This window comes from Bison bison, unplaced genomic scaffold (genome assembly GCF_000754665.1).
Source record: "Bison bison bison isolate TAMUID 2011002044 unplaced genomic scaffold, Bison_UMD1.0 scf7180017864383, whole genome shotgun sequence".
Lineage (NCBI taxonomy): Eukaryota > Metazoa > Chordata > Mammalia > Artiodactyla > Bovidae > Bison > Bison bison.
In genome coordinates this window covers 5631141-5654037 of record NW_011494955.1, presented here as the reverse complement: position 1 = coordinate 5654037, position 22897 = coordinate 5631141, and the positions used below count along the sequence as shown (strand labels likewise).

General features: G+C 52.2%; 1 protein-coding gene across 1 annotated transcript; it reads right to left on the bottom strand.

Moving 5' to 3' along the window:
- Positions 1 to 9016: 9016 nt before the first annotated feature.
- Positions 9017 to 22818, bottom strand: ACVRL1 (activin A receptor type II-like 1). Its single transcript, XM_010857859.1, has 10 exons — positions 22715 to 22818; positions 17955 to 18023; positions 17158 to 17406; positions 16759 to 16970; positions 16408 to 16507; positions 15901 to 16047; positions 15342 to 15617; positions 14388 to 14585; positions 11506 to 11636; positions 9017 to 10206 (listed from the first exon to the last, which is right to left on the bottom strand). The coding sequence occupies exons 2-10, from the start codon at positions 18016 to 18018 to the stop codon at positions 10072 to 10074; spliced, it is 1512 nt and encodes a 503-aa protein (XP_010856161.1). The 5' UTR covers positions 18019 to 18023; positions 22715 to 22818; the 3' UTR covers positions 9017 to 10071.
- Positions 22819 to 22897: the final 79 nt, after the last annotated feature.

The following is a 22897-nucleotide window of genomic DNA, read 5'->3' as shown; positions in this document are numbered from 1 at the left end:
ATAAGTACACATCAATATCCATTCACATGTACCTATATATGTATATGGCTTATACATGTATACACATATATCTGCAATCACATTTCAAATCTCCCTGGAAATCTCTCCTCTTAAGCTGTTTCCCACATGAGGAGGCTGGGGAGATTTGAGAGCCCGCCAGGGCCTGGGGAGAGGGACTGCCTTTGATCTTAGTTCTCTGACTAGGGATTGATCCCATGCCCCCTGCAATGGAAGCAAGGAGTCCTAACCACTGGACCACCAGGGAAGTCCCAGCAAGAGGTATTGACCCCAAGCTAGCCTGTAGCTCTGCAGAGCCAAAGCTGTGAACACTACTGGTAAGGGCAGAGCACTCTCAATGCTATTATTATTAATTATTGAACAGCAGTTTTGGCCAGGCCCCTTATCCAACATGATCACGATTCCTCAAGAGTATTTCCATTTCAAGATGAGGAAACCTAGTATTATGTGCTGTGTCATGTCCAAGTCACGAACTCCTGAACTGCTGAGTCAAGACTCAGACTCTGTGGTTTTGTCTTCTCCCCGTGTATGTGTGGGCCTCAGGTTAATCACACAGTAGCTTGTTATTATCACTGGCCTGTGCAAGGCAGCAAGTCTTCTCTCAGATTGTATCTTCCACCTCTTTTTCCAATCCCCTTTTCAATCTCCGTCCACCTTGCTCCCTCTCCGCACAAGCATTCTAGTGAGCTTGTGTCCTTAAGTACATGCATATCCTTGTTAAGAACGCAGTACTGTTTTGAATATGTATGAATTCTATTATTATTGTGTGTGTGTGTTAAGAACACTTGACATAAGCTCTCCCCTCTTAGTGTATTTTTAAGATTACAATACTGTATTGTTAACCAGAGGCTCTCTGCTGTACAGTAGATCTCTAGGTCTTGTTCTTTTTGCGTAAATGAAACGTTGTACCCTTCTAATGACTGCCACCCCATTTCTACCTCAGCCATTCTACATGCCTATTTTGTTTTCATTTTGCTGCGCTGGGTCTTAGTTGCGGCATGTGGGATCTTTAGTTGTGACATGTGGGATCTAGTTCCCTAACCAGGAATTGAACCCTGGCCCCCTGCATAGGCAGCCCGGAGTCTTAGCCACTGGACCACCAGGGAAGTCCTGAGTCTAACTATTTTAGGGCCCTCATATAAGCGGTGTTCTGTAGTATTTGTCCTTCTGTGTCTGGCTTATTTCACTTAGCATGCGGTCCTCTGTGTTCACCTACATTGTTGCACATGGCAGGATTTCCTTCTTTTTAAATATTAATATTAAAATGAATTAATGGCTGGATAATATTCCTTTGTATGTATATACTACGTTTTCTTTGTTCATTTATCTGTCAACGGACATTTAGTTTGCTTCATGCCTTGGCTATTGTGAGTAATGCTGCAATGAACACGGAAGTGCAGAGGTCTCTTTGGAATTCTGATTTCAATTCCTTTGGATACATACCTAGAAGTGAGATTGCAGGATCACAGGATAGTTCTATTATGCATTCTAAATTTATATAAAAGGCACTGTGATTTGGCCCTCATTGTCTTCCGCCAATCAGTTCTATATTTTAAAGATCTATCCATATTGCTGTATGTTATGTATATCTGGTTCCATCTGATGAATGACATAATACCCTGAACTATTTGATCCCTGCATCGGGAAGATCCCCTGGAGGAGTGCATGACAACCCACTCCAGTATTCTTGCCTGGAGAATCCCATGGACAGAGGAGCCTGGCGGGCTACAGTCCATAGGGTTGCACAGAGTTGGACACGACTGAAGCGACTTAGCACGCACGCATTCATCCACAACATTTTACTTATCTGTTCCTCCAAGAATGGACACCGAGGTTGGCTCCAGCTCCCCGCTATCATAAGCACCACAGTGTTAAACATCCTTGTGCATGTCCCCTGTGGGCTTGTATGAGAATTTCTCTGAGATATGGACCCAAAGATGGTATCTCGAGATCAAATCACATGGACACACCCACTTTCATTAAGCAATGCTGAAAAGGCTACACCAGTTTAGACTTCTCCAAGAAGTGAATAAGAATTCTTATTTCCCCATCTCCTTGCTAATACTTGACATTACTCACTTTTCTAATTTTGCCATTTTGGTAGATATTAATTTTATGTCATTTGAATATGCATTTCTCTGACCACTAGTGAGTTTTAGCATTTTTTTTTTTAATTTTGGGTTTACTTTTCTGTGAATAAACTCTCCATGTATTTTGCCCATTTTTTAAATTGACTTTTGTTGATTTGCAGGAGTTTCTCATATACTGTAGATATCATTCTCATATCTTGTAGAGTTTTTCAAGGATTGTAAATATCTCTTTTGGTCTGCCATTTATTTATTAGTTCTATTAATTCACTGATGTTAAATTGATGGTGTATCTCTGAAAATGTACTGATGTCATCGTATCTGTATAGTTCTTCATTTTGTAGTTTGTCTTTTAAGAGTCTTGTTTAAATCTTTCCCCATACCTGGGTCACAGGGATGTCCTCTTACATTTTCTTTTATTAGCCTCATGGTTTTGCCTTTCACATTTTGGCCCTTAATCCATTTGGAGTCCATCTTTGTCTTCACTAATATTTCAACAGCTTTATTGAGATATAACTCATATACCATACAATTCACCCATTTAAAGTGGCTTTTAGTATATTCACAGAATTGCGTAACAGTTATCATAATTAATTTAGAAGATTTTCATCACTCCCCCTGGGAAAAAACCCAGTATACCCTTTAGTTATCATCTTCACCAAATTTTGATGACATCTTTATCACATATCAGTTCTCAAGTGTATATGGATCTTTTCTGAGCCCTTAATTATGTTCCACTTGTCCATTTGTCTGTGTCTGTCCATCGTCTGGTACTATACTATTTCTATTACTATGGCTTGTCGTGTTTTATTTTCTGCTATGGCAAGTCTCCACTCTTCACACTATTTTAAAACTGGCTTGGCCAAATTCATATATTGTTTGACCTAGGCACTTCACTTTTTAGAATTTATCCTATGGGTATGTTTGAATGAAGCAAAATGATACACAAACAAATTTAGTCATTGCGGCTTTGTTTGCTGTAGCCCTAAACTGGAAACAACCAAAACTTCCAATATGGGGGACTGGTTTAATTATGGCACATTCAAACAGCAGAATACTATGCTGTTTTTAAAAACCAGAAGATGAAGGAGAAGAGGAAAAAGAAGAAGAAGGAGAAAAATGAAGAAAGAATCTTAAAGCTCTCTGCTGGATATGGAAAGATCTCCAAGGCATATTATTAAGTGAAAAAAAAACAAGGCGTTGCATAGTGTATATAATGTTACTTTTGTATAAAGATGGGAAAGGACAAGGATCCATATTCAAATTCACTTAAATCCATATAAAGAAACTTTGGAGAGACAGAAGCATAAGAAACTAAAACCAGTCATTTCTTTGGGGTTCAAGGAACTTGGGCAGATGGGCAACAAGGATGAGAAGGAGACACTTCACTGTCTGCCTTTTGACACTTTTGTTTCCTAACAATGTGAATATATAACCTATACAAAAAGTAACCTAAAATAAGGGAATACTGACTTAGCTCTTCATGAGTTTATATTCTTCCATATACAATTTAGAATACATTTATTGAATTACTAAAAAAAAAATTCCAACTAGAATCTGGACTTGGATAAAACCCTTGGCACCACACTGCTCCTCCCCTCACGGGTCAGAATTACACTGACAGCTTTCAGGGCCTGAAGCCAAGAGAAAGCCCTGGTCAGGTGTAAGCAGGACTGGAAACAATTCCGAATTCAGGAGAAAGACCTCAAGTTGTAGATGGCTGTTGGTTTTCTTTTAAACACTGGCCATTTAGAGATATATTTCACCCCTTTACTTTGGCCTAACTGTTGTACCAATAAATGCTCTCTCTAGGGGAAAAGGAAGAAGTATGGAGTACAAATCTTTAAAACACCCTTGTCTGTGATCCATGACTACTTGCGTTAGTGAGGACAAAGCCTCATCAACCGCCTGGTGGCAGGTCATCTTAACTGCAGGCTGAGCACTTGAGAAAAGGGCCTTTGTTGAGCTGAGCTTACAAAGCCAAGCCCAGGAAGGGCAGTCGGACCCACTTTGCAAACTTGTTTGTTTTTTTTTCTAAACATCAGTCCAGCTTCTTGTCCCGAAGGATCATAGATTCCAAATTAGTAGAGTCAAAATTAATGAGATTTTCCAGTAATGAGCCCGAGACTAAAATGATGGAAAATCCACTAATTATAGACTAAGCGGCCACCTAAGCACGACTTGGATCCAGGCCTCTGGGGGGAGGAGGAGAAGGGAAGAGTGAAGGTCGTAGATGCAACCTGATCCTGACAGTCCTTCCTTCCTGCTGCCACTGCCCTTTCCCCTGGACTTGGGGGCCTTGCAGCACCCAGAGCTTCCTGCCTCTGAGCTCCTACCGCCTCCCCGCAATCCACGCCCCCCAGGTCAAACGAGGCCCTGCTTCTAAGGGCTCTGTGAGGCGAAATTCCTGGAAACTGCAAATCAGGGCCCATAGTGGAGGTGGGGGGCCTGTTTTCGCCTCAGTTCTGGGAAGCAGTGGGGGAGGAGTGCTGGAAGAAGGAGGAAGGGTAGAAAAGGCAGACAAAAATGCCCATTATACCCAGGCCCTGTCAATTTCCTTTTCTCATCTCTTTATCAGTGTTTGTTGACTGAGCTTCTTATCAACAGGAAACGCCTGCCTAAGGGGACGAGGCAGGTCCAGGGGGACTGGGCGCCAGGGGTCAGGAACTCTGGGTGGTATGGTGTTGCTGTCCAGCCTGCCTGACGGAGCGACCTCATGACTCCCAGGACCCAGCAAGTCTCCCAGGCTCCTTGCCTTGGCATCTGGTGAATCCTTAGGTGTCCACAGTAAGACGGTACAGCAGACAGGCCCTGATCACAGCCTAGGTGGGGCTTCAGCCCTAGCCCTCTGTGACATGAGAATTGCCCTTGTACTTAAAACCCACCAACCCCCCTTTTCCTAGCTGAGAGGCCAAGGGACCTGCCAAGGTCAATAGTCAAGGTCTTAGTAAGTCACCCCAACTGGCCCTTCTATTCTGTTTGCCTTGCGCCTGTTCTGGGCATCTAGGCCCGGGACAATTAGGTGCTTGGCAGAGACTTCTAGAGGAAGGAGAGGAAGGGGACTCTGGCACTGAGTGACCTCCTACTACGTGCCAGATGTTTTATAAACACTGATCATCAGACTAGCTTACTGGTCTCCCAGATGGGGTTCCCAGGAGAGGGACAGAAAGAGGGTCAGATTTCACAGGAGGCTAAGATCAAACCTTACTGCTGAAAATAAATGCCCAAGAGGGATAGCTGGGCCAAGCCAAGCTTTATGGTGGCTGAGAGGAACAGGTTTATCTAGATGTCTTCCTTCAAACTGGCAGAAGACTAAATCGAGGGTATGGGAACTGGCTGTTCTGGTAGAAGAGGCGGGAGCAGTTTGTGCAGAACAGAGCATGAGCCAGCCACCTTGCTTCCCGTTCCTTGCCTCTGCCTATCGGCTGCCCTTGAACAGCTCCACATTGCTTTGGGTGGTGGTGGTAACAAAGGAAATGCCAGTGTGCCTTTTGCCCTGCCCCCGTGTCTCCCCGGACAACCCCAGTCTGCCCCCCACCCTGCCGCTGGCTCCTGCAGTTGGGGATCTAGGTCAGTAAGAGTGGGTGGGTGAGAAAGAACAGAGAAGAGACTCATCCAGACGTGACACCCCGCAGGGCAGCAGTGACAACACTTTAACCTGAAAGCTGCCTGAAAATAGACTGTGTGTCTATGACATTATGCAAATCGTATGCAAAGTCAAGAAGCCCTCTGTCTCTATTTCTAGCAAACTGAATGTGGTCCTGGTGGAAGCAGCTCGTTCCAAGAGTCGCCCACCCACAGTGACGACTGCATAGTCAGCATCCGTCCCCTCTCTGGACCTGCACCCCTCCACGCCACCCCCAGGGCTGAATAGACATGGAGATTTGCTACCTCTTGGTCTGTTAATCTTGATGTGAGTGAAGCTCTGGAGGAAGACGAGCCAGCCTCTGTGAGGGCAGATGTAGGCAGGGCTGAGGGAGAATGGGGACTTCGAGAGTAGGGAGAACTGGGTACCACAAGGGCTTGGCAAAGGAAGTCGTGGTCATCAAAGCACATGCTCCAGGAAACAAGCAAGCTTCACTCTCATTTGGGCATGTGATAGACACTCATCACCCCTGAGGGAGCATCCTTACCACTTAGATGATCCCGTCTCTCTTTATATAGGTAAGGAAATTAGAGCCTGGGGTTCCCCCAGGAAAGCAGGACAAAACAGAAAAAGTTGATGGATTTTCTTCTTTCAAAGGCAGGCAGATTCCCTGAGGCTCTACATGGAGGCAGTGGCTTAGATGCCATGACCTTCTAACCCTGGAGGGCAATGGGCCAGTTCTTCTTTCCCAGATCGCAGCCTGTCTTGTGATTTCTTTTCCGCAGTGTACTCACTGCATTTCTGCCCATAGTCAACGTTATGCGGACATCACGTGGGATGTAAGGATCAGGGTCTGGCAGAGACAGGAGGGGAAAAGAACACTCATTTTCTCCTTTTCCCAAAGCTGGTTTAAAAGGTCCTCTGGGAAAGAGGGCACTGTCTTTTGTGGGGGGTCCATGGACAAAGGCTTCTGGAGTCAGTAGTAGGCTCCAGGCATGAGCCACCTTGCAGGCTGCTAGGAGGAGGGGAAGTCCTCCGTGGTAAAAGGGAAGTCATCCTTGGTAAGGGTACCCCAGTTCTGTGATTCCCTAAGGGAGCCTCTACTGCAAAGGCACAGATTTCCTAGGATGGGCAGTCAAATGTAAGAGTCACCTCTTGGCTTCTTCCAGTACCTGCCTCCCCTATGGCATGTCCCCACCCTCAATTTCGGGGGTGGGGAGAGGTGCTTTCTGAAGCCTCCCTGGACGCCAAGGTAGGTCCGGGGGATGGCGGTCACTTTCCCATCCTGGGGATGAGGAGTGACTCCTGGCAAGGTAGGGGTGGGCCTTTAAAGAGGGAATTGAGAACAACGGATTCAGGAGGGCGTGTCCAAGCTGCCTCTGAGTGAGGACGCAGCTCCTTTCTAGATGTGGTTTTCGGGGGACAGTCCCTACAGAACAGAAGCATGGGTAAGCGCACGCACACTGCCGCCTGGGAGCGGCCTAAGAAGATCCCAGGCAGGGAAGGGCTCGCGGCGCTAAGCGCGGGGTGGGGCGGGAGGCGGCTGCTGGGTCGCCCTTTGGCCAGCAGAGGGCGTGCGGAGGCGCCGCGAGAGGGCTTCTCCCAGCCGGCGGTGGGAATTGAGATTTGGGCGGCAGCTTGACGTCCAAGCAGCCTCCTCCACCAACTGTGACTTCTCTCTGAAGGGCAGAGCCCAGGCAGGATACTCTGGGACCATCTCCTTCTGCATCCCCTGTTGTTCCCTCGGCGAACCAGAGGGAACCAGAGGCACCGACCTGGGAAGACTTAGCCAGAGCTCCGGACTCAACCATGCTTTATTGAGGACCTACTATGTGCTAAGCGGCTTCCCTGATAGCTCACTTGGTAAAGAATCTGCCTCCAATGCAGGAGACCCCAGTTTGGTTCCTGGGTCGGGAAGATCTGCTGGAGAAGGGACAGGCTACCCACTCCAGTATTCTTGGGCTTCTTGGGCTGGTAAAGAATCCGCCTGCAATGCGGGAGACCTGGTTCCTTTCCTGGGGTGGTAAAATCTTCCTGGAGAAGGGAATGGCTACCCACTCCAGTATTCTGGCCTGGAGAATTCCATGGACTGCAGAGTCCATGGGGTCGCAAACAGTAGGACATGACTGAGCGACTTTCACTCACTCATGTGCTAAGCAGGAGTTAAGCACTCCCACAAACAGTACCTCCAGGCTAAGAGACCAATATTGGGCCTGGAACACCATCCTGAACTCAGCAGCATTATGCAGACTTCTTTCACCAATGTCTCCTACTCTGGCCATAGCTATTCTCCCAACTCTGGCCCCTTCTCTCAACCCTCCCCCATCACTTGGCCTCCTGCCTCAGACTTTCTCTTCTTAGGGATTTTCCACCCTTTGGGGAGCTGCTGCCTTCAGTCTCTGGCTTGGAGCCTAAGGAGACTTTTTGCCCCCCAAATCCAGTAGAGATAAAATCCTTCAGGGGGATTCCTGGTCTAGGTGGGTTCCAGTGACCCAGAAGACATGACTCTGCCAGGAAGCAAAGTGCCCTGCGATGTTGTGGGAACCTGGCAGGTTCATGCAGCTTTCTGTTTCACCCAGTTTCACTTCCTGCTTCTCCTCTGGGCCTTGCACAATGCTGGGAGGCAGCCTGGGAAAGTGCTGCTCTGATGGTGGAAGGAACGCTCGAGAAGCTGACCAGGGAGGCTGTGCTGGGGCATTTCCAGTAGGAGGGGAGGAGGCTGTTTCCTTCACCTCCTGTAGAGAACTGAGGGTCCTTCTCCATGCCATCCCAGGGCCGAGGGATGCAAGACCAGGTCTTTCCAAGTTTGGGGCTGTCGTGTTCCCTAACCTGAGCCCCGCGCCTCACCTCCCAACCCTTAGGCCCTACCTCCAACCCAACTGCCCTCCAGCCCATCCACCCACTGAGGGCTCGGGTAACCTCCTCAGCGCATGGACATACGCCCTGGAACATCAAAAATTTGATATTTCCAAATGGTGAACTTTCCATGTGTTTCTCTACAGCCATCAGGTTCTTCCTAGACACATATACTCTGGGGTCTGGCCAAACATGTGGGACTAGGAAGGCCACACAGGGGCCCGTGGGGGAAGAATCTGGGTGCTGGAGGCTTGTTGGTTAGAGCCAGATTTCTTCTGAGCCTTGGATGCCCCGCAGGAAGCTCCCTCGGACCCTCTCAGCCCTGGGGAGAGAAGGTGAAGCCACAGAGCAGGTGAGTGGCTGATTCGCCTGCCAGACGACCCAGGGTTGTCTGAGCCCAAGGATGGCCAGAGGCATCGGTTAAGACAGGAACTGGAGCTTGCAGAATTAGACTAGGAAACATTTCAGATACTCTTGGCCTCAAATAAAGTTATTTTCAAATTTCCATCTTGCAAATTGCCAGGGGCTGGGGCATAAGGAGTACAAGACACTGATGAACAGAGTTCTGACACAGGCTGAAATTTCAAAGAACTTTAGAGCTGAAAAAACTTCTAAGGACATCAGGACAAAACCTTTTGATATAGAGATGAAGAAACAAAGGTCCTGGTTCAGGGAGGGCCTCCTTTTTGTCGCATAGAGCAAGCACCCGGACCAGACTCTGGGTCTTCTGACTCCCAGATGGGCCTTTCCCCAGCCATGCTTGGCCCCAACATCCTCTCGTTTATTCTGGAAGTCCTGGGCCTTGCCCATCTGCCCTGCCACTTCTCCACTGGCCACACCCACAGCAAGACTCCTTGGGTTTCATGTCACAATAAGTCAGCTAGGAAGGGGTGGGGGAGGGGCTGAGGATCAGGCTCCACCTCTGCGGGGTGGAGGCTGCGGGGGCTGGGGGGGTGGGTCATGTCTAGAAGACAGGGGCCCAAGGTGGCCTAGAGCTGAAATACAAACCCACAAAGAAAAGCTGATGGGCCCTGGGTGTCTGGGGCTTGGGCCAGAGGCTGAAGCCTGGCAGGGCAGGGTGTCTGCTGAAGGCTGGACAGGGCTCTGAGCCACGCTGGCAGCTCCAGTGGGGCAGTGGGGTTGATGGAGGGCAGGGGGTAAAGTGCAGGTCCAGGCTCTGGGCCCAGGAGGGTTCCCTGGATTGACCACTGTGGCTCTGGGATCTCTTGCATCCTGTCCTGAGGGTGGTAGGGGGTGCATCCAGGGCATGTCAGGTAGGGAGGGAGCCAGGCGGCAGAGAGCCTGCTGCCTGGAGCAGGCCAGACGGTGGGGGATCGGGTTTCAGCCCAGCTGTATTTTTGGCTGGATGGGCTGGGGGCCGAGTCGGACAGGCACAGCTGCCCATAGAGGGGCACCCCCCTCCCCAGCATACACACTCACAGAACGGCTACCCAGGCAGGCTGCCATCCACCAGCCACCCCACAAACACTGCAGGCAGAGGGGAGTCAGGCTTCAGCCCCATGGCTAGGGAATAACTTTGGGCTTCTGGAGACCATTGCTGAGTTTCTGTAGTGTCTTCTTGATCCGCAGCGCAGTGAGGCGGGCAGAGGGGTTGGGGTACCAGCACTCCCGCATCATCTGAGCCAGGCCTGAGAGGACCTGGGTGGGGGGAGAGTGAAGGAGAGGAGAGGAAGCAGAGACATGGGTCAGGGACCGTGGAAAGGAAGAGACAAGGAGGATGCCCAAGTGAACAGAAAAGTCGAGAAGAGGGAAACGAGAGTGTCAAAAAGGAGAGGAGAGACAGCAGTGGTGAAAGGGAGATAGTGGGAACAGGGCAAGGATGAGAAAAGAAAGACAAAAATGGAAGAGAAAGGGAGTGGAGTGAGAAGGGGATAGAGAAAGGTAGGCAGGACGGAAAGAGAGATGTAACTCAGGCCATCACGGACACCCTCCGGTGAGTACCCCCACCCTCGCTCCACCAAGACCCAAGAGAGGGGAGAGCTCAGGCCTCGGGACTCTCACATCCCCGCTCTGAGGCCAGACCTCACTGCAGAAGGCAGTGGCTCCCAGCACCTCCACCAACCCTGGCCTGCTCCAGTGGACACTGGGAGATTGGGTGGTGGGTGCTGCCCTCAAAATGCCTGTGTCCAGGAAGCTCAGTGGTCGCAGAGTGAGCCAGCCTCACCTCTGCCTTGGAACTCAAGCCAGTTCCTGGCAGGGACTGTATGTGTGTGTGCATAGGAGTGGCTTTTTGTGGCTCTGTAATGTTGTGCAGAAATGTACATGGCTCTGTGTATATATACATGTATACACATATCAGTGTTCAGTCATTCATTCCATAAACATTGCTTGAGTACCTAGTGCGTGCCAGGCACTGTGACAGGGAACAAGGAGAAAAGTGCCAAGAGAGACAAAAGGTCTTTTTCTCTGTCATCATGGGGCCAACATGCACGTGTGTGTACTTGTCAGTGTGTGCATGTGTGTGTACCTGTGAGTGTGTGCATGTGCGTGTACCTATGAGTGTGTGCGTGTGCGTGTACCTATGAGCGTGTGCGTGTGTGTGCATGTGCGTGTCCCTGTATGTACATGTGTGTGTGTTTGTACAGAAGTGTGTATATGCCTATATTTGCCTATATATACGTATGTGTGCATTCTATATAAAGTATGTGGAGTGCTTTGAGAAAAAAGAACAACAACAGTAACTTCACAGCAAAAAATAGCAGAGAACCTCTGTCTTTGCAGGCAAGGTGAAATGTTCTAAAAAAATCCCAGAATAACCAGAGGGTCTCTGGAGGTCCACAGGCAGGAATGTGGGAGGGAGTACCCAGAGAGGTCCCCTGGGATCTGTCCCCTAGAGCCTACCCAGGGGAAGCAGAGGCCAGACACGAGTTCCTCAGCCCAGAAACCCCAGTGCTGAGCCACCACCGCACACCATCCCAGCACCCCCAGGGGCCTCACCGGGTCTGCAGCCAGCCGGTTGGGGATGGTGGGGGTCTGCTGGTCAACACACACCACCTTCTTCATGTCCTCAAAGCTGGGGTCATTGGGCACCACATCATAGAAGGGTGGCCGGTAGTCCTCCACAATGCCTGGGGATGAAGGACAACGGGACAGTCACTTGGGACCGCAAACAGGTCCCATACCACCCAGAAGTGAGCTTTGCCCACACTCAGTCCCAGGGTCCAGGAAGCCAGCTGCCTGCCCATGCTACCTCTGAGAGGGACACCATAATATAATAAATATATTTATAAACAATAATTACTGCCATTTATCTTACACTTACCAAATATGCCAGGCATTGTGCTATAAACACTTTACATGCATTATCCTGTTAGTCTTCACAGCAACCTGACCACCCATTTTACAGATGAAGAAACTGATGCTCAGAGAAGTTAAGCCCAAGGTTACACAGCTTGTAATGGCAGAGTTGAGAATTAAACACATTGCATTCGTAGGACAGACCTTGTTCCAGTCTTTCCACAGCTGCCTCTAACCCAGGGTCTGGGTACTGCTTCCAGGCCCCAACTATCAGAGATGCCCCAAAATATCTAATGTTTACCAAGCAATTACTATGTGGCAGGCAATGTCCTAACCGCATGGCATTAGATCCTCACAAAACAACCCTATCAGATGAGGAAGACTATTAGCTCCACTTTATAAGCAATGAAGGGGCTCCCAAGTCACACTAGTGGTAAAGAACACATCTGCCAATGCAGGAAACATTAAGAGACTTGGGTTCGATCCCTGGGTCAGGATGATCTCCTGGAGAAGGGCACGGCAACCCACTCCAGTATTCTTGCCTGGAGAATCCCATGGACAGAGGAGCCTGGAGGGCTACAGTCCATGGAGTTGCAAAGAGTCGGACAGGACTGAAGCGACTTAGCACACACACACACAATGAAATTCAGGCCAGATTCAGGCCCGAGAGGTTAAGAAGCTTGTCTAAAATCACACAGATAGTAAGTGACAGAGCTAGGAGTTAAGCCTAGGAAGTCTTACCAAAGCCCATGCTCTTGATCTCCAAGCTACACTTAAGGGAGGGAGGCAGACTGCTGGGTGAGGATGTAGAATGAGGAGAAGGGGAAGAAAACACATCTTCTAAGGGAAGGAGATTTACCCAGGTCCAGATCATATCCACCCAGTCTCAGGGGTGGTACAAGCCTCTGCTGACCCTCCCAGCCAGCAGCACCCCTCCCCTCATCATCCCAAGTGTGCCATCCTGAGCAGGATCTTTCTGAAGATGATGCTGGTGAAGCGGCAGTCACTGGGCCAGAAGAGGCCAGACCCCAGAAAAGCACCTTAGGCCCCACCCTTCTTCCAGCCCGAGGCTGGGGGCTGCAGCCGCACAGAACAGCCACAGCCTGGGGAGAGCCCGAGCCAGCTGTGCTCCCCGTGGCGGGCGTCCAGGCCGGCCCCTGTGCTGCTTGAGCCCTAATCAGTGCTGCGCAGAGGCCTGAGCGTGTCTAATGGGCCTTTAATCAGCGCCGGGGCTGACACCAGATTACAGTGTTTATAATGCGCCGCGAATCTGTGTGGAGCTGACAGAGCTTCCCTCCTCCCCAGGAGTCTGCAATCAGCCTCCTCTTCAGCCCAGGCTGCTCCAGCCTTCCTTTCCTGCCTGTGGCTGGCTCCAAGGGGCCTCAGTTGCTTCCAGGTGCCCCCTTTACCAGCCCCAACCTCTGGAGTTTGTGTCTGAAGCTGAGCCCAGCAAGAGGGTGGTCCCCAACCTGTCAAGACTCCTGGCAGCCCCTCTCCGTGGACAGCCTCCACAAAGACTGACCAGCCTCCCTACCTGGTCCCATCCACCCCAGGACTGGGAGGGCACCAGCCACAGGGCAGGCCCTCTATATGGGACCATGAAGAATGAGGTCCCTGTGCCTGCTCCCCTCCAAATTTCAGTTTTCTGTAGCACCCATGGTAATAATGAGGCAATAGGGACTTCCTTGGTGGTCCAATGGTTAAGACTCCACTCCCAGGGCAGGGGGCACTGGTTTGATCTCTGGTCAGGGAACTAAGATACTGCATGCCGCACAGTACAGCCATTAATAATAATAGTAGTAAGGCATCAATAAGCAGGAAGTGCAGGCACTATCACATCCCGAATTTCTGTGGAAACAAGGACCAAGGGGTGGAAGTAGCACAGTAATAAAGAGCACTGGTCCTGAGAGTCAAATTGCCTGGTTTCAGACCCCCGTGCTGCCTCTAGCCAGTTGTAATTCTGTGCCTCAGTCCCCTCATCTGTAAAATGGGGGTGTTGCTGTGTCAAGTATTTGTCATTACAACAACAATTGCCACCAATATTTACTGAACTCCACAACAGTTCCAGATACTGCCTGATTACCTTATTTGGATTATCTCAACAACTGGAAATTATTTTTCTTCTCATTTTACAAATGAGGAAACTGAGGCACAGAAAAGTAAAGTACTTTGCACATGGCAAAAATCAGGAACTGAGTCTGATTTCCCACCCTTGCTCTTAACCACTAAAGCATACCACCTCCCTGCCAACACAGGACAATTCAATAAGATAATACATGTATACAGCATGGCATCTGGCACGTACTGAAACTCAATAAACATTAGCTGCTATTAATACTTCTGTTATTATCAATTACCCAAGATTTCACAGCCAGAATCAGACTCAGAGGAACCTGAAAAGGTCACTCAGCTGAACCAGCTGATGAGTGACAGTAAAGGGAATTTGGAAGGTCTGACCACAAGCCCCTCAGGCCATGGGCACCAGCTGGTGGCAGGAAGCCCCGTCTCCCACCTGTCTGCCTGGGTATCCACCTGCCCTGTTCCCCTGCTCCACCCTGTGCAGTGGGGTGCCGGAGGCTCACCATTGACAATGGTCCGGCGGGTGATCTCCCACAGCACCAGGCCAAAGGCCCAGATGTCCGTCCACTTGTAGGATTCGAAGCAGTCGGTTCGGATCTGCTCTTCCAGCACCTCAGGGGCCATGTACCGCTTGGTGCCCACTCTCGGGTTGTTGCCAATGTCCAGGTAATCGCTACCCTGAGAGTGCATCACAGCCAGGCCTGTGGGCACCAGGCCTGTCACTGCTGCTGCTCACCCAGGCCCACAGATAGGGCGGCCCTGGGGAGGCTGGAATCCCAGCGTGAGGTGAGAGGGCGACAGACGGCAGGACACAGAGGGGCTGGCAACTGGAGCCCGCCCTGAGCTGGGCTGGGAGCCAGCAGCCACGGGAGAATAACTGTCCCTGTCATACTTGGCCTGCGTGGTGCTCTCTAGGGGTAGGAATCCGGTGAGATGCGAGTAGGCAAGGCAGGCATATATTTCAGAACTGAACCCCAACGCACGGTGACAGCGAGCGCTGTGGTCAGCAAAGCCGGGATGAGAACCCAGGTTGCTGGCTCCCTGCCCCTTTCTCCCCACACCTGGAGCCTGGCTGAAGTGGTGGAAGGAGTCTGGGCTTGAAAATAGTGTTCAAGCCGCTGGTGGGGTGTGGGGTTCTTGTGGAGGTGAGACGAGAACACACACACACACGCGTCTGCAAGTTTTAAAATGCCAATCAGTGTACACACACACACACACACACACACACACACACAGGAGGTGAGATGAGAACATACACACGTCTGTAAGTTTTAAAGCGCCAGTGTGTAGACACACCCCCCCACACCTCCACACACACCCACCCACACCCCTGTGAGTTTTAACGCGCCAATCAGGCCACTGAAGCCAGGCATCCAAACAGGCGAAGGCAGAACCGCGTGGAGAGGAAGGGCGCACGGACTCCACCCCCTGCCAAGGGCCCGCCCCTCCGCGCTCACCCAGGTCGGCGATGCAGCACTGCAGGTTGCTCTTGACCAGCACGTTGCGGCTCTTGAGGTCGCGGTGGGCGATGGCCGGTTTGCCCTGCGTGCCGAAGATCTCCACGTGCAGGTGCGCCAGGCCGCAGGCCGCGGACACGGCTAGCTTCAGGGCCAGCTGAGGCTCCAGCGTCTGCCTCTGCAGAAAGTCGTAGAGCGAGCCGTGCTCGTGGTAGTGCGTGATGAGCCACAGCTGCGTGCTCGAGTTGCGGGAAGTCATGTCCGAGGCGATAAAGCCTGTGGGCGGAGGATCAGGTGGCTCACCGCCGGGCTAGGGATGAAGGAGGCTGGACCAGTCAGGGTCGGGGCTGGGGAGACAGGCTGGAGAGGTCAGGGCAAAGCTGGGAATGGGGTGGAGGCTGGTCTGGCTTAGGGCAGAGAGGAAGCTGGAGTCAGAAGCTGGGGCCGAGCCCCGCTGGGAGCCCTTCAAGGTTAGGTCAGTGTTCAGAGGCGGGGTCGTGGGGCAAGGCGATGAGAACCCCGGGTCTGGCCCAGCGCTCCCCGCCCCATCCCCGCTTGCCTAGGATGTTGTCGTGTCTGAGCAGCACTGTGTTGTAGATCTCAGTCTCCCGGAACCAGGACTGTTCGTCTCTGGAGGAGAAGATCTTGACGGCTACGCTCTCACCATGCCACAGGCCCCGCCACACCTCACCATAGCGGCCCTTTCCTGATCCAGCAACCAGGGAGGAGGGAGGGGAGATCACATACTGGACACACAGAGCCCTTGGCCACAGTCACCCTCAGAAGAGGCCCCCCTCACATTGCTGCCCTGGCTCCGACTGCAGAACCTCGGAAGATTCTGTTTAACTGAATTCAGACCCACACACCTCTGGCAGGCTACCTCCATTTGCCTCTTGCTCCACCCCAGCTCCTGGCCAAGGATCAGGCACTGCCTCATCTCCAACCCCCTCCCTGACTGGCAGAATTCCTGTTCTGACCCGGGCCTGGCCCCACCTGTGACTCCCTCACCCCTCTAAGCTCACTGGGAGCGCTTGGTCCCCATCCCCTGAGCTCACCCACTGCTCACCCACACACTCCACCAGGGCGACCTGTCGAGCCACTGTCCTCTGCACCAGGAACGGGAGCCCTGAGCCACTGCCCGTGGTACAGTCACTGTCCAGGAGGTCCTGGGAGTACCGAGAGGCCGCTGAGGGGCAGCCCCCACCCACCAAACCCGTTTCTCCCTCCTCAACCTGGGCCCCACTGCCTCATCTCACCACACTTCTCACTCACAAACCCCTCCCGCCCAGTGCCCAGCCAAATCTCTGAGTGCCCGCCACGTGCCTTTCTCAGCCACCTGCCACTCTGTGCCCCCTCTGACTCTGTGGCTCCTGTCTACCCCCCACCACCTGGTGTCCCAGGTCCCCCAGGCCCGCACCCCCAACATGCTGTCCCCCTGCTCAGATGGCTTCAGGATGAGGCTGGACTCGCCCAGCTCACTGTTCGCGCCCCGCTGCTTCTCCTTCCTCCGCCGGACATGCCACAGGCCCAGGGCACCCAGGGCCACAAGCACTAGAAAGGCCAGCACGGGGCCCAGGATCAAAGGCAGCTGGCCATCTCCTTGAGGCTGCTCCGGAGGAGTCTGGGTGGCTGGCGGAAGAGGGATACTGAGGCCCAGCTTCCACCAGGCCGGATGCCCCCCACCTTGCCGCTCTGCCAGTCAGACCCCGGGGGCCCTGCCTCCCCCACCCTCCAGACCAGAGCATGAGAGGCAAGCAGGGCAGGGAGGGCAGAGTCAGAGAAGCCGGGGAGGGGTTTCCGGGGCAGCCAGACATACCTTCTAGCGTCAGGGACACGTTGTGGTTGCATAGGGGGCTGTAGCAGCAGTAGTGGTTGACGAACTCCGTGGGGCGTGCCCTACAGACCTCTGGGTGCATGTTCCCGCAGCCCCGGTATTCCCGGAGGTGTCCATCCTCCCACACCAGCACGACTGTACACCAGGACCCCTGGCAGGTAGGCCCCTTGCAGTGTGGGTTCTCACACGTGCAGGTCACCAGCGGGCCCCGAGAGGGTTTCAAGGGGTCACCTGAGGGACACACTGGAAGCTCAGCCACTCTGGGCCCAGCTCTCCAAGAGGAGCCTAACCCCAAAGTCTGCCCAACCGCCCCCTCCCTTCTGAGCTCTCAAACCAGCCCTTTGAGGTCCCAGTCCTTTAGTTCCATCCTCAGCCTTCCCTCCAGTGACTTATCTCCACCAGGGGCAGCTGCCACCTTGAGAACCAGGCTTCTCTCCCCTCCCTGATCCCTGGACCTCCCCTCCCAGTTCCAGGCCCAGCAGGCCCCCCAGCCCCAGTGCTAAGAGCTCTCCCAGGCCTCCTCTGCCAACAGCCCCACTGTCTGAATCCCCATACACATGTTCCCACCCTGGAGTCTGAAAGAGCTCCAGCCTGTTGGTTTGGATCAAGAGGCTAGTACAAGAGGGTTGGCGTAGCTGAGAGCTCAGTCTCACTGAGCCCTGTCTCCCCAGTCCCTCTCCTCCCAGCTCCTCAGACTCAGCCCAACAAGAGCTGAGCCCAGACAACCCTTTCTTTATCCCCTCAGGCCTCTGTTTCCTACCTGCTTCCCCAGTACTCACCCTGGGTCAGGCCCAAGGCTATCAGTAGCATCAGAAGCCTTCTCCTGGGAAGGTTCAAGGTCATGATCCCTGGAGAGGAGAAGGGGTGCAATAACATCTATGAAATGTGATTCCCCTCAGTGTTTTCAGCCACTGACTGTGGGTCCCTCCCACCCAGAGGAAATTGCTGGGAGTTTTTTTTTTTTTTTTGTAGGGGGGGAGGCAGGGAGGCCTCCTCCCTGCGTCTGGCTTTGGGGCGGGGCCTGCAGGGGAAGTCCTGGTTCACTTCCCCATGGAAACCATCCTGTTAGGGGTAAAGGGTGGGGAGCCATGTTTAAGTGACCGAGAGCTTGGGGGACTCCCAGCTGTCCTGCCGCTGAGTGCAGACTGGAGGGCGCAGAGGGCATGGGGCTGGGGTAGAAGGAGCATCTCTTCAGCAGTCCCCCACCCCTGTCTGTCCCTGTCCCTTGCCCACCCCTTCCCAGCCTCCATCCCTGTCCACCCCTTTCCCAGTGCCCCCCCGACTCAGGCCTGGCTGCCTCAAACATAAACAGGCTCCTGTCTTCACTTCCTGCCATTCAGGGTCCCGCCAAGCTGGGAACAGGAATCAAGATTGTTTAGATTGGGGTCTGGATAGAACAGGCAGGAGTCACGCACATCAGGGAGCTCAGGACATGGTCTCAGGGCAGGCTGGAGTCGCTACAGGGTCTGCAGGAGCCACCTGGGGCTGGGACACCCCCGTGACGGAATCCTCGTACACCCTGTGAATCACAGAGCCCAGTTCCTTATTTCAGAGAAGATGGGGATCAAGGCTCAGCCAGGAGAGCAGGCTTGTCCAAGGTCAAATGGGGTTCAGTGGCAGTGCTAGGAGTACAACCCAGGTGTCCAGACTCCCAGTCCAGTGCTGCTTCTACTCCATATCCCAATCTGGGGTGACAGCCCATGTCTGAGCTTGTGGGGTTCTATCAGCCATACCAAGCCTGGACAGTGCCAGGCCGCACTGTCTCTAAGGAACCTCCCTGCACCCTCATTAGACTATAAGATGTCCTCTCTGAGCCACTCCCCTGCTTCTCTCTGTCCTTGAGGTCCTGGGAAAGAGTGGGGGTAGGGCCAGTGATGTGGAAGGGAAGTGAAACATACTTAGACATTGAATGTTTGACCTTCTGTGGTTGGTTAAGATTGAATTTTTTCAAAAGTTTGGTGGGGATTATTAGGGGAGTAATTCTGGTCTATGATAGTCCCATCTCAAGTCCCAGACCAGCTAGTGCTTCAGAAGTGACCCCCATCTTCATCTCTCAAAGGCTTAGAATGAAAAGATTAGGGCTGAGGCTGCAGAAAGAAGGACTGAGGTCAGACAGCAAGAAGAACTTTCTGAATGGTGGCAAGTAGCAGGTGTGTGCCTGGGGAATGTCCAGGTAGGGGCAGCAGACATGAGGGAAGAGAACTGTCTTCTGGCGTAACATGGTAAGGCTGGAGGGCTGGGCATAGGGCCATATAGGCTGCAGAAGGCCCCTAGTCTAAGAATGATGCCAAATGAAGATCCATGATGCTGAGACTCTGAGGGCAGGATGACTGGGGGGTGGGGGGTGCTTCATGGGCCTCACTGGCTGGTGGCAGCTCTGGTCTTCCTGCCTGGGCTTCCTCTGCCCCAGAGGCCCAGGGCTGGGGGAGGAAACGGAGCCCTGGTCTGCTGCAGCTGTGTCCCCAGCCTCTGCCTGACCTCCTGTCTCATGCCCCTCCCGCAATACAGTGGGGACTCTGGCAAGCACTCTGCAGTGGGACTGGTGGCTGGAGAAGGAACCCCAGACAAGCTGGCTTTGCCCACTGGGGTAAGGGCGGGAATCCATCCTTGGCAGTCTTTGCTCAGAAAGCAGCTAAAGGAGAGGGGATGAAGCAAGAAGGAAAACGTGGGTAACAATAAGGATGATAGCCAGCATCCTTCTAGAATCCTCTCCCCATGCTTTCCCTTCTCTGTGCTCCGGTGCACCCTCTCACTACACTATTAAGCAGCAGAATCATCTCAAGTGCTTCATTAGAAATGCACTCTCTTTGGTCTCACTCCTGCTCCAGATTCTGGTTCAGTCCATTGGGACCAGTAAGAAATATGCATTTAAAAAAATTTCCCCAGGGAATTCAGATCAGTTTGTGTGGGTACCACACTTTGAACTGGGTCCTATTCAACTCCATGCTGGAGTGGAGTACAGAGGGCAGGGATTCTAATTCCCACTCAGGGACCTCTCCCCCACCTGCTTCTACTGGGGAAGGGACAGAAAAGGCTAAACACTGGAGCCGAGGACTTGGAGATGCTGCAGAGAGAGGGTGAGGTATAGGCTTTGTTCAGGCCATCTCCAGCCTCTGGGGCCCAAGAACAGTGCAGGGAAGGCTTGGCAGCATTTGCAGAATCTGCCTCTGGTCTAAAACTGGAAATGCAGTGAAGGAAAGCTGTGATTGTCCAATTTTTTACTGGGCTCAGAGTAAGATTCAGTACAGGAGGATGCTGATCATCAGTCCCAACTCAGAGCTGACCCGGCATAATGCGCCCTGACACCTGACTCCAGAACAGACAGACTCCTGGGGGCTGGTAGACTCCTTTCCCACCTAACAAAACTTCTTGAATGATCTCCTGCTGACAGAAGCATCACAGTCTTTAGCCAGAAATCACAAATGCTAGACTAATTTAAAACATTAACTTAACCACTGTGAAATTCTTAGTAATGAGTTAGCCTTCTCTGAGTACTGCTTATGTGCTAAGTACTGAACTTTGATGGATGATCTCATTTAATCCTCACGACAATCTAATAGGGAAACGGAAGCTGGGGGATGTTAGGTTTCTTGCCCAGAATCACCATGTGCGTCTTGATCAACTTAAATTGCTGGTAATACATCCTCACTTGGTCATTTAATTTCTGCAGTTGTTTGGTGTTAGATAGGTCCCTCAAGGAGGAAAAAGATCAAGTGGGGGTTGCATTAACCGACTGCAGTTGTCATCACCTGGCACCCAATATGCGTTTGTCTAGAAATCATCTATGTGCTATAGCCTTAGTCTTAGGTGGGGAGAACCAGAGTAGGGGTGTGCTCAGAAAGTGGAGGTCAGTTTCCTTCTCCCCAGCACACCCGGGGGATTGATTTAATGAGCTCCCATGAGTAGCAGTTTCTCAGCACAGCAGTACTGTCCTGGGGCTGCAAGTGCCTTGCTCTGTGTACATCAACAGGTCTTATCCACACAGCAGAGACCAGACTGAACTGCTCATTCTGGGTGGCCCCTTACCATCACAAAGCACTTTCCTCTGCATCACTTCATTAACCCTTCACAATACTGGACTGGGATGTAGCATCAAGTAGGGAGTTTAGGATCTCAGACAGAATGCAAAGGCAGCACAGTGTAGCACAGGGGTCAGGTTGTCGTCTCTGGATCATATAGACCCAGGTTCAAATCCTGCTTCTACCACTTAGGGCTATGAGAGTGAGGGCAAGTTCCTTAACCTTTCCGAAGCTTCAGATCCCCTATAAAATATGAGAAAAATAACAGTGCTCATTTCAAGACTTTCCTGGTGGTCCAGCGGTTAAGGATCTGCCTTGCAATGGAGGGGACACAGATTCAATCCCTGGTCCGGGAACTAAGATCCCACACGCCTCTGAACAACTAAGTCCACTCACCACAACTACTGGGCCCACGGGCTCTAGAGCCCACCACAACGAGTTCACGTGCCTCAACGAAAAGATCCCATGTGCCACAATTAAGACCCAACATAGGCAAATAAATAATAAAAAAATTATAATAGTGCTCATTTCATAGGTATAAGTGTACTACGTGGTACACCATGAGCACTTAACAAAAGTTACTAAAAACCCAACCATCCATGGAGCTTTGGACAAATGACTCACATCTGAATCTCTTTCCTCTTCTATAGGATGGACATAATAACACCTCTTGTCCTAGGTTGCGGCCAGGATTACTTGACAAAAATGTATTATACCTAAGTGTCCACATAGTAAGTACTCAATAAATAGAGGCTGTTTTTTAACTACCTGATGGGATGAAAAGACAAACAGTCAGGGGTCAGGGATGTCAGACAGACGCTGACTTAGCCAGAAGCTGCCCGTATAGAGAGGGTGAGAGCTATTGTCCACTATCTCCCTGTCCTTAGAAAAGAAAAGAGAGGGTGGGTGACCAGTTCAGAGATGGTCATAACAGCACTGGCCTCCAGGGCAGACTGAGAATCTGGGGTCCCAGACTGGAGGAAGAGTGGGATCACCTTTGACCTGGATCCTGAAAGAAGTCCATGGCATGGGGGCTATGCGACCATACAGGGTTGGAGGTGAGGTTTGGGGGAAGGGGCCAGAGTGTCAGATTCCTGTAGCAAGACCTGCAAGGGCTGCTCTGGGAAAGATGGGCTTCAAGGAGAGGCTCAACAGCGCTGGAAGTGGACACCCACCCCCAGGTCAAGCCAGGAGCCTGGAAGGACATGTGACCCCCTTCTCCCTAAGTGAAGCAGGGTGGGTATCTTTCTGCCCATTTTATGGATGAGGATAGGAAAACAGCGAAGCTAAGTGGCCCCAGGAACAAAGTTTTCTGAATCCCAGTTCAGGTTCGATCCAATCCGCTGCAGTCTTAGGTGGGGTGATGGGCAGATGTTCGCGGAGGGCGAGGGGCAGCTAGCCCTACGAGGAGCTGGGACTGACCCTACGGCCACCTCTCTGAGGGTCTCTCTGGGATCTGCCGTGGCAAAGGGGCCATTGGGGTAGGGGTCAGCTGCCCCCCTCACTGGACTTCGACTCACCTCTGGGCCTGCCTTGCGGTCGGCGGGGCGCGGACGTGCAGCGGGCGGCCTCCTCCCCTCCCCGGCGGCGGCCGCGGTGACACGACGGGCGCTGGACAGCGGGCCGGGTCCGAGGTCCGGGCGCGGCCCCAGGCGGGGCTGGGGCCGGGGAGGGCTCGCTCCGCGCGGCTGGCGCTGCGGCCT

Excerpts from the sequence above, each read along its gene's own strand:
- ACVRL1 (XM_010857859.1), bottom strand. The coding sequence starts at position 18,018 with ATGACCTTGAACCTTCCCAGGAGAAGGCTTCTGATGCTACTGATAGCC. Across the intron at positions 17,407-17,954 it reads AGCCTTGGGCCTGACCCAGG|GTGACCCCTTGAAACCCTCT; the intron begins GTGAGTACTGGG and ends TGTGTCCCTCAG. Across the intron at positions 16,508-16,758 it reads AGGGGGACAGCATGTTGGGG|GACCTCCTGGACAGTGACTG; the intron begins GTGCGGGCCTGG and ends CGGTACTCCCAG.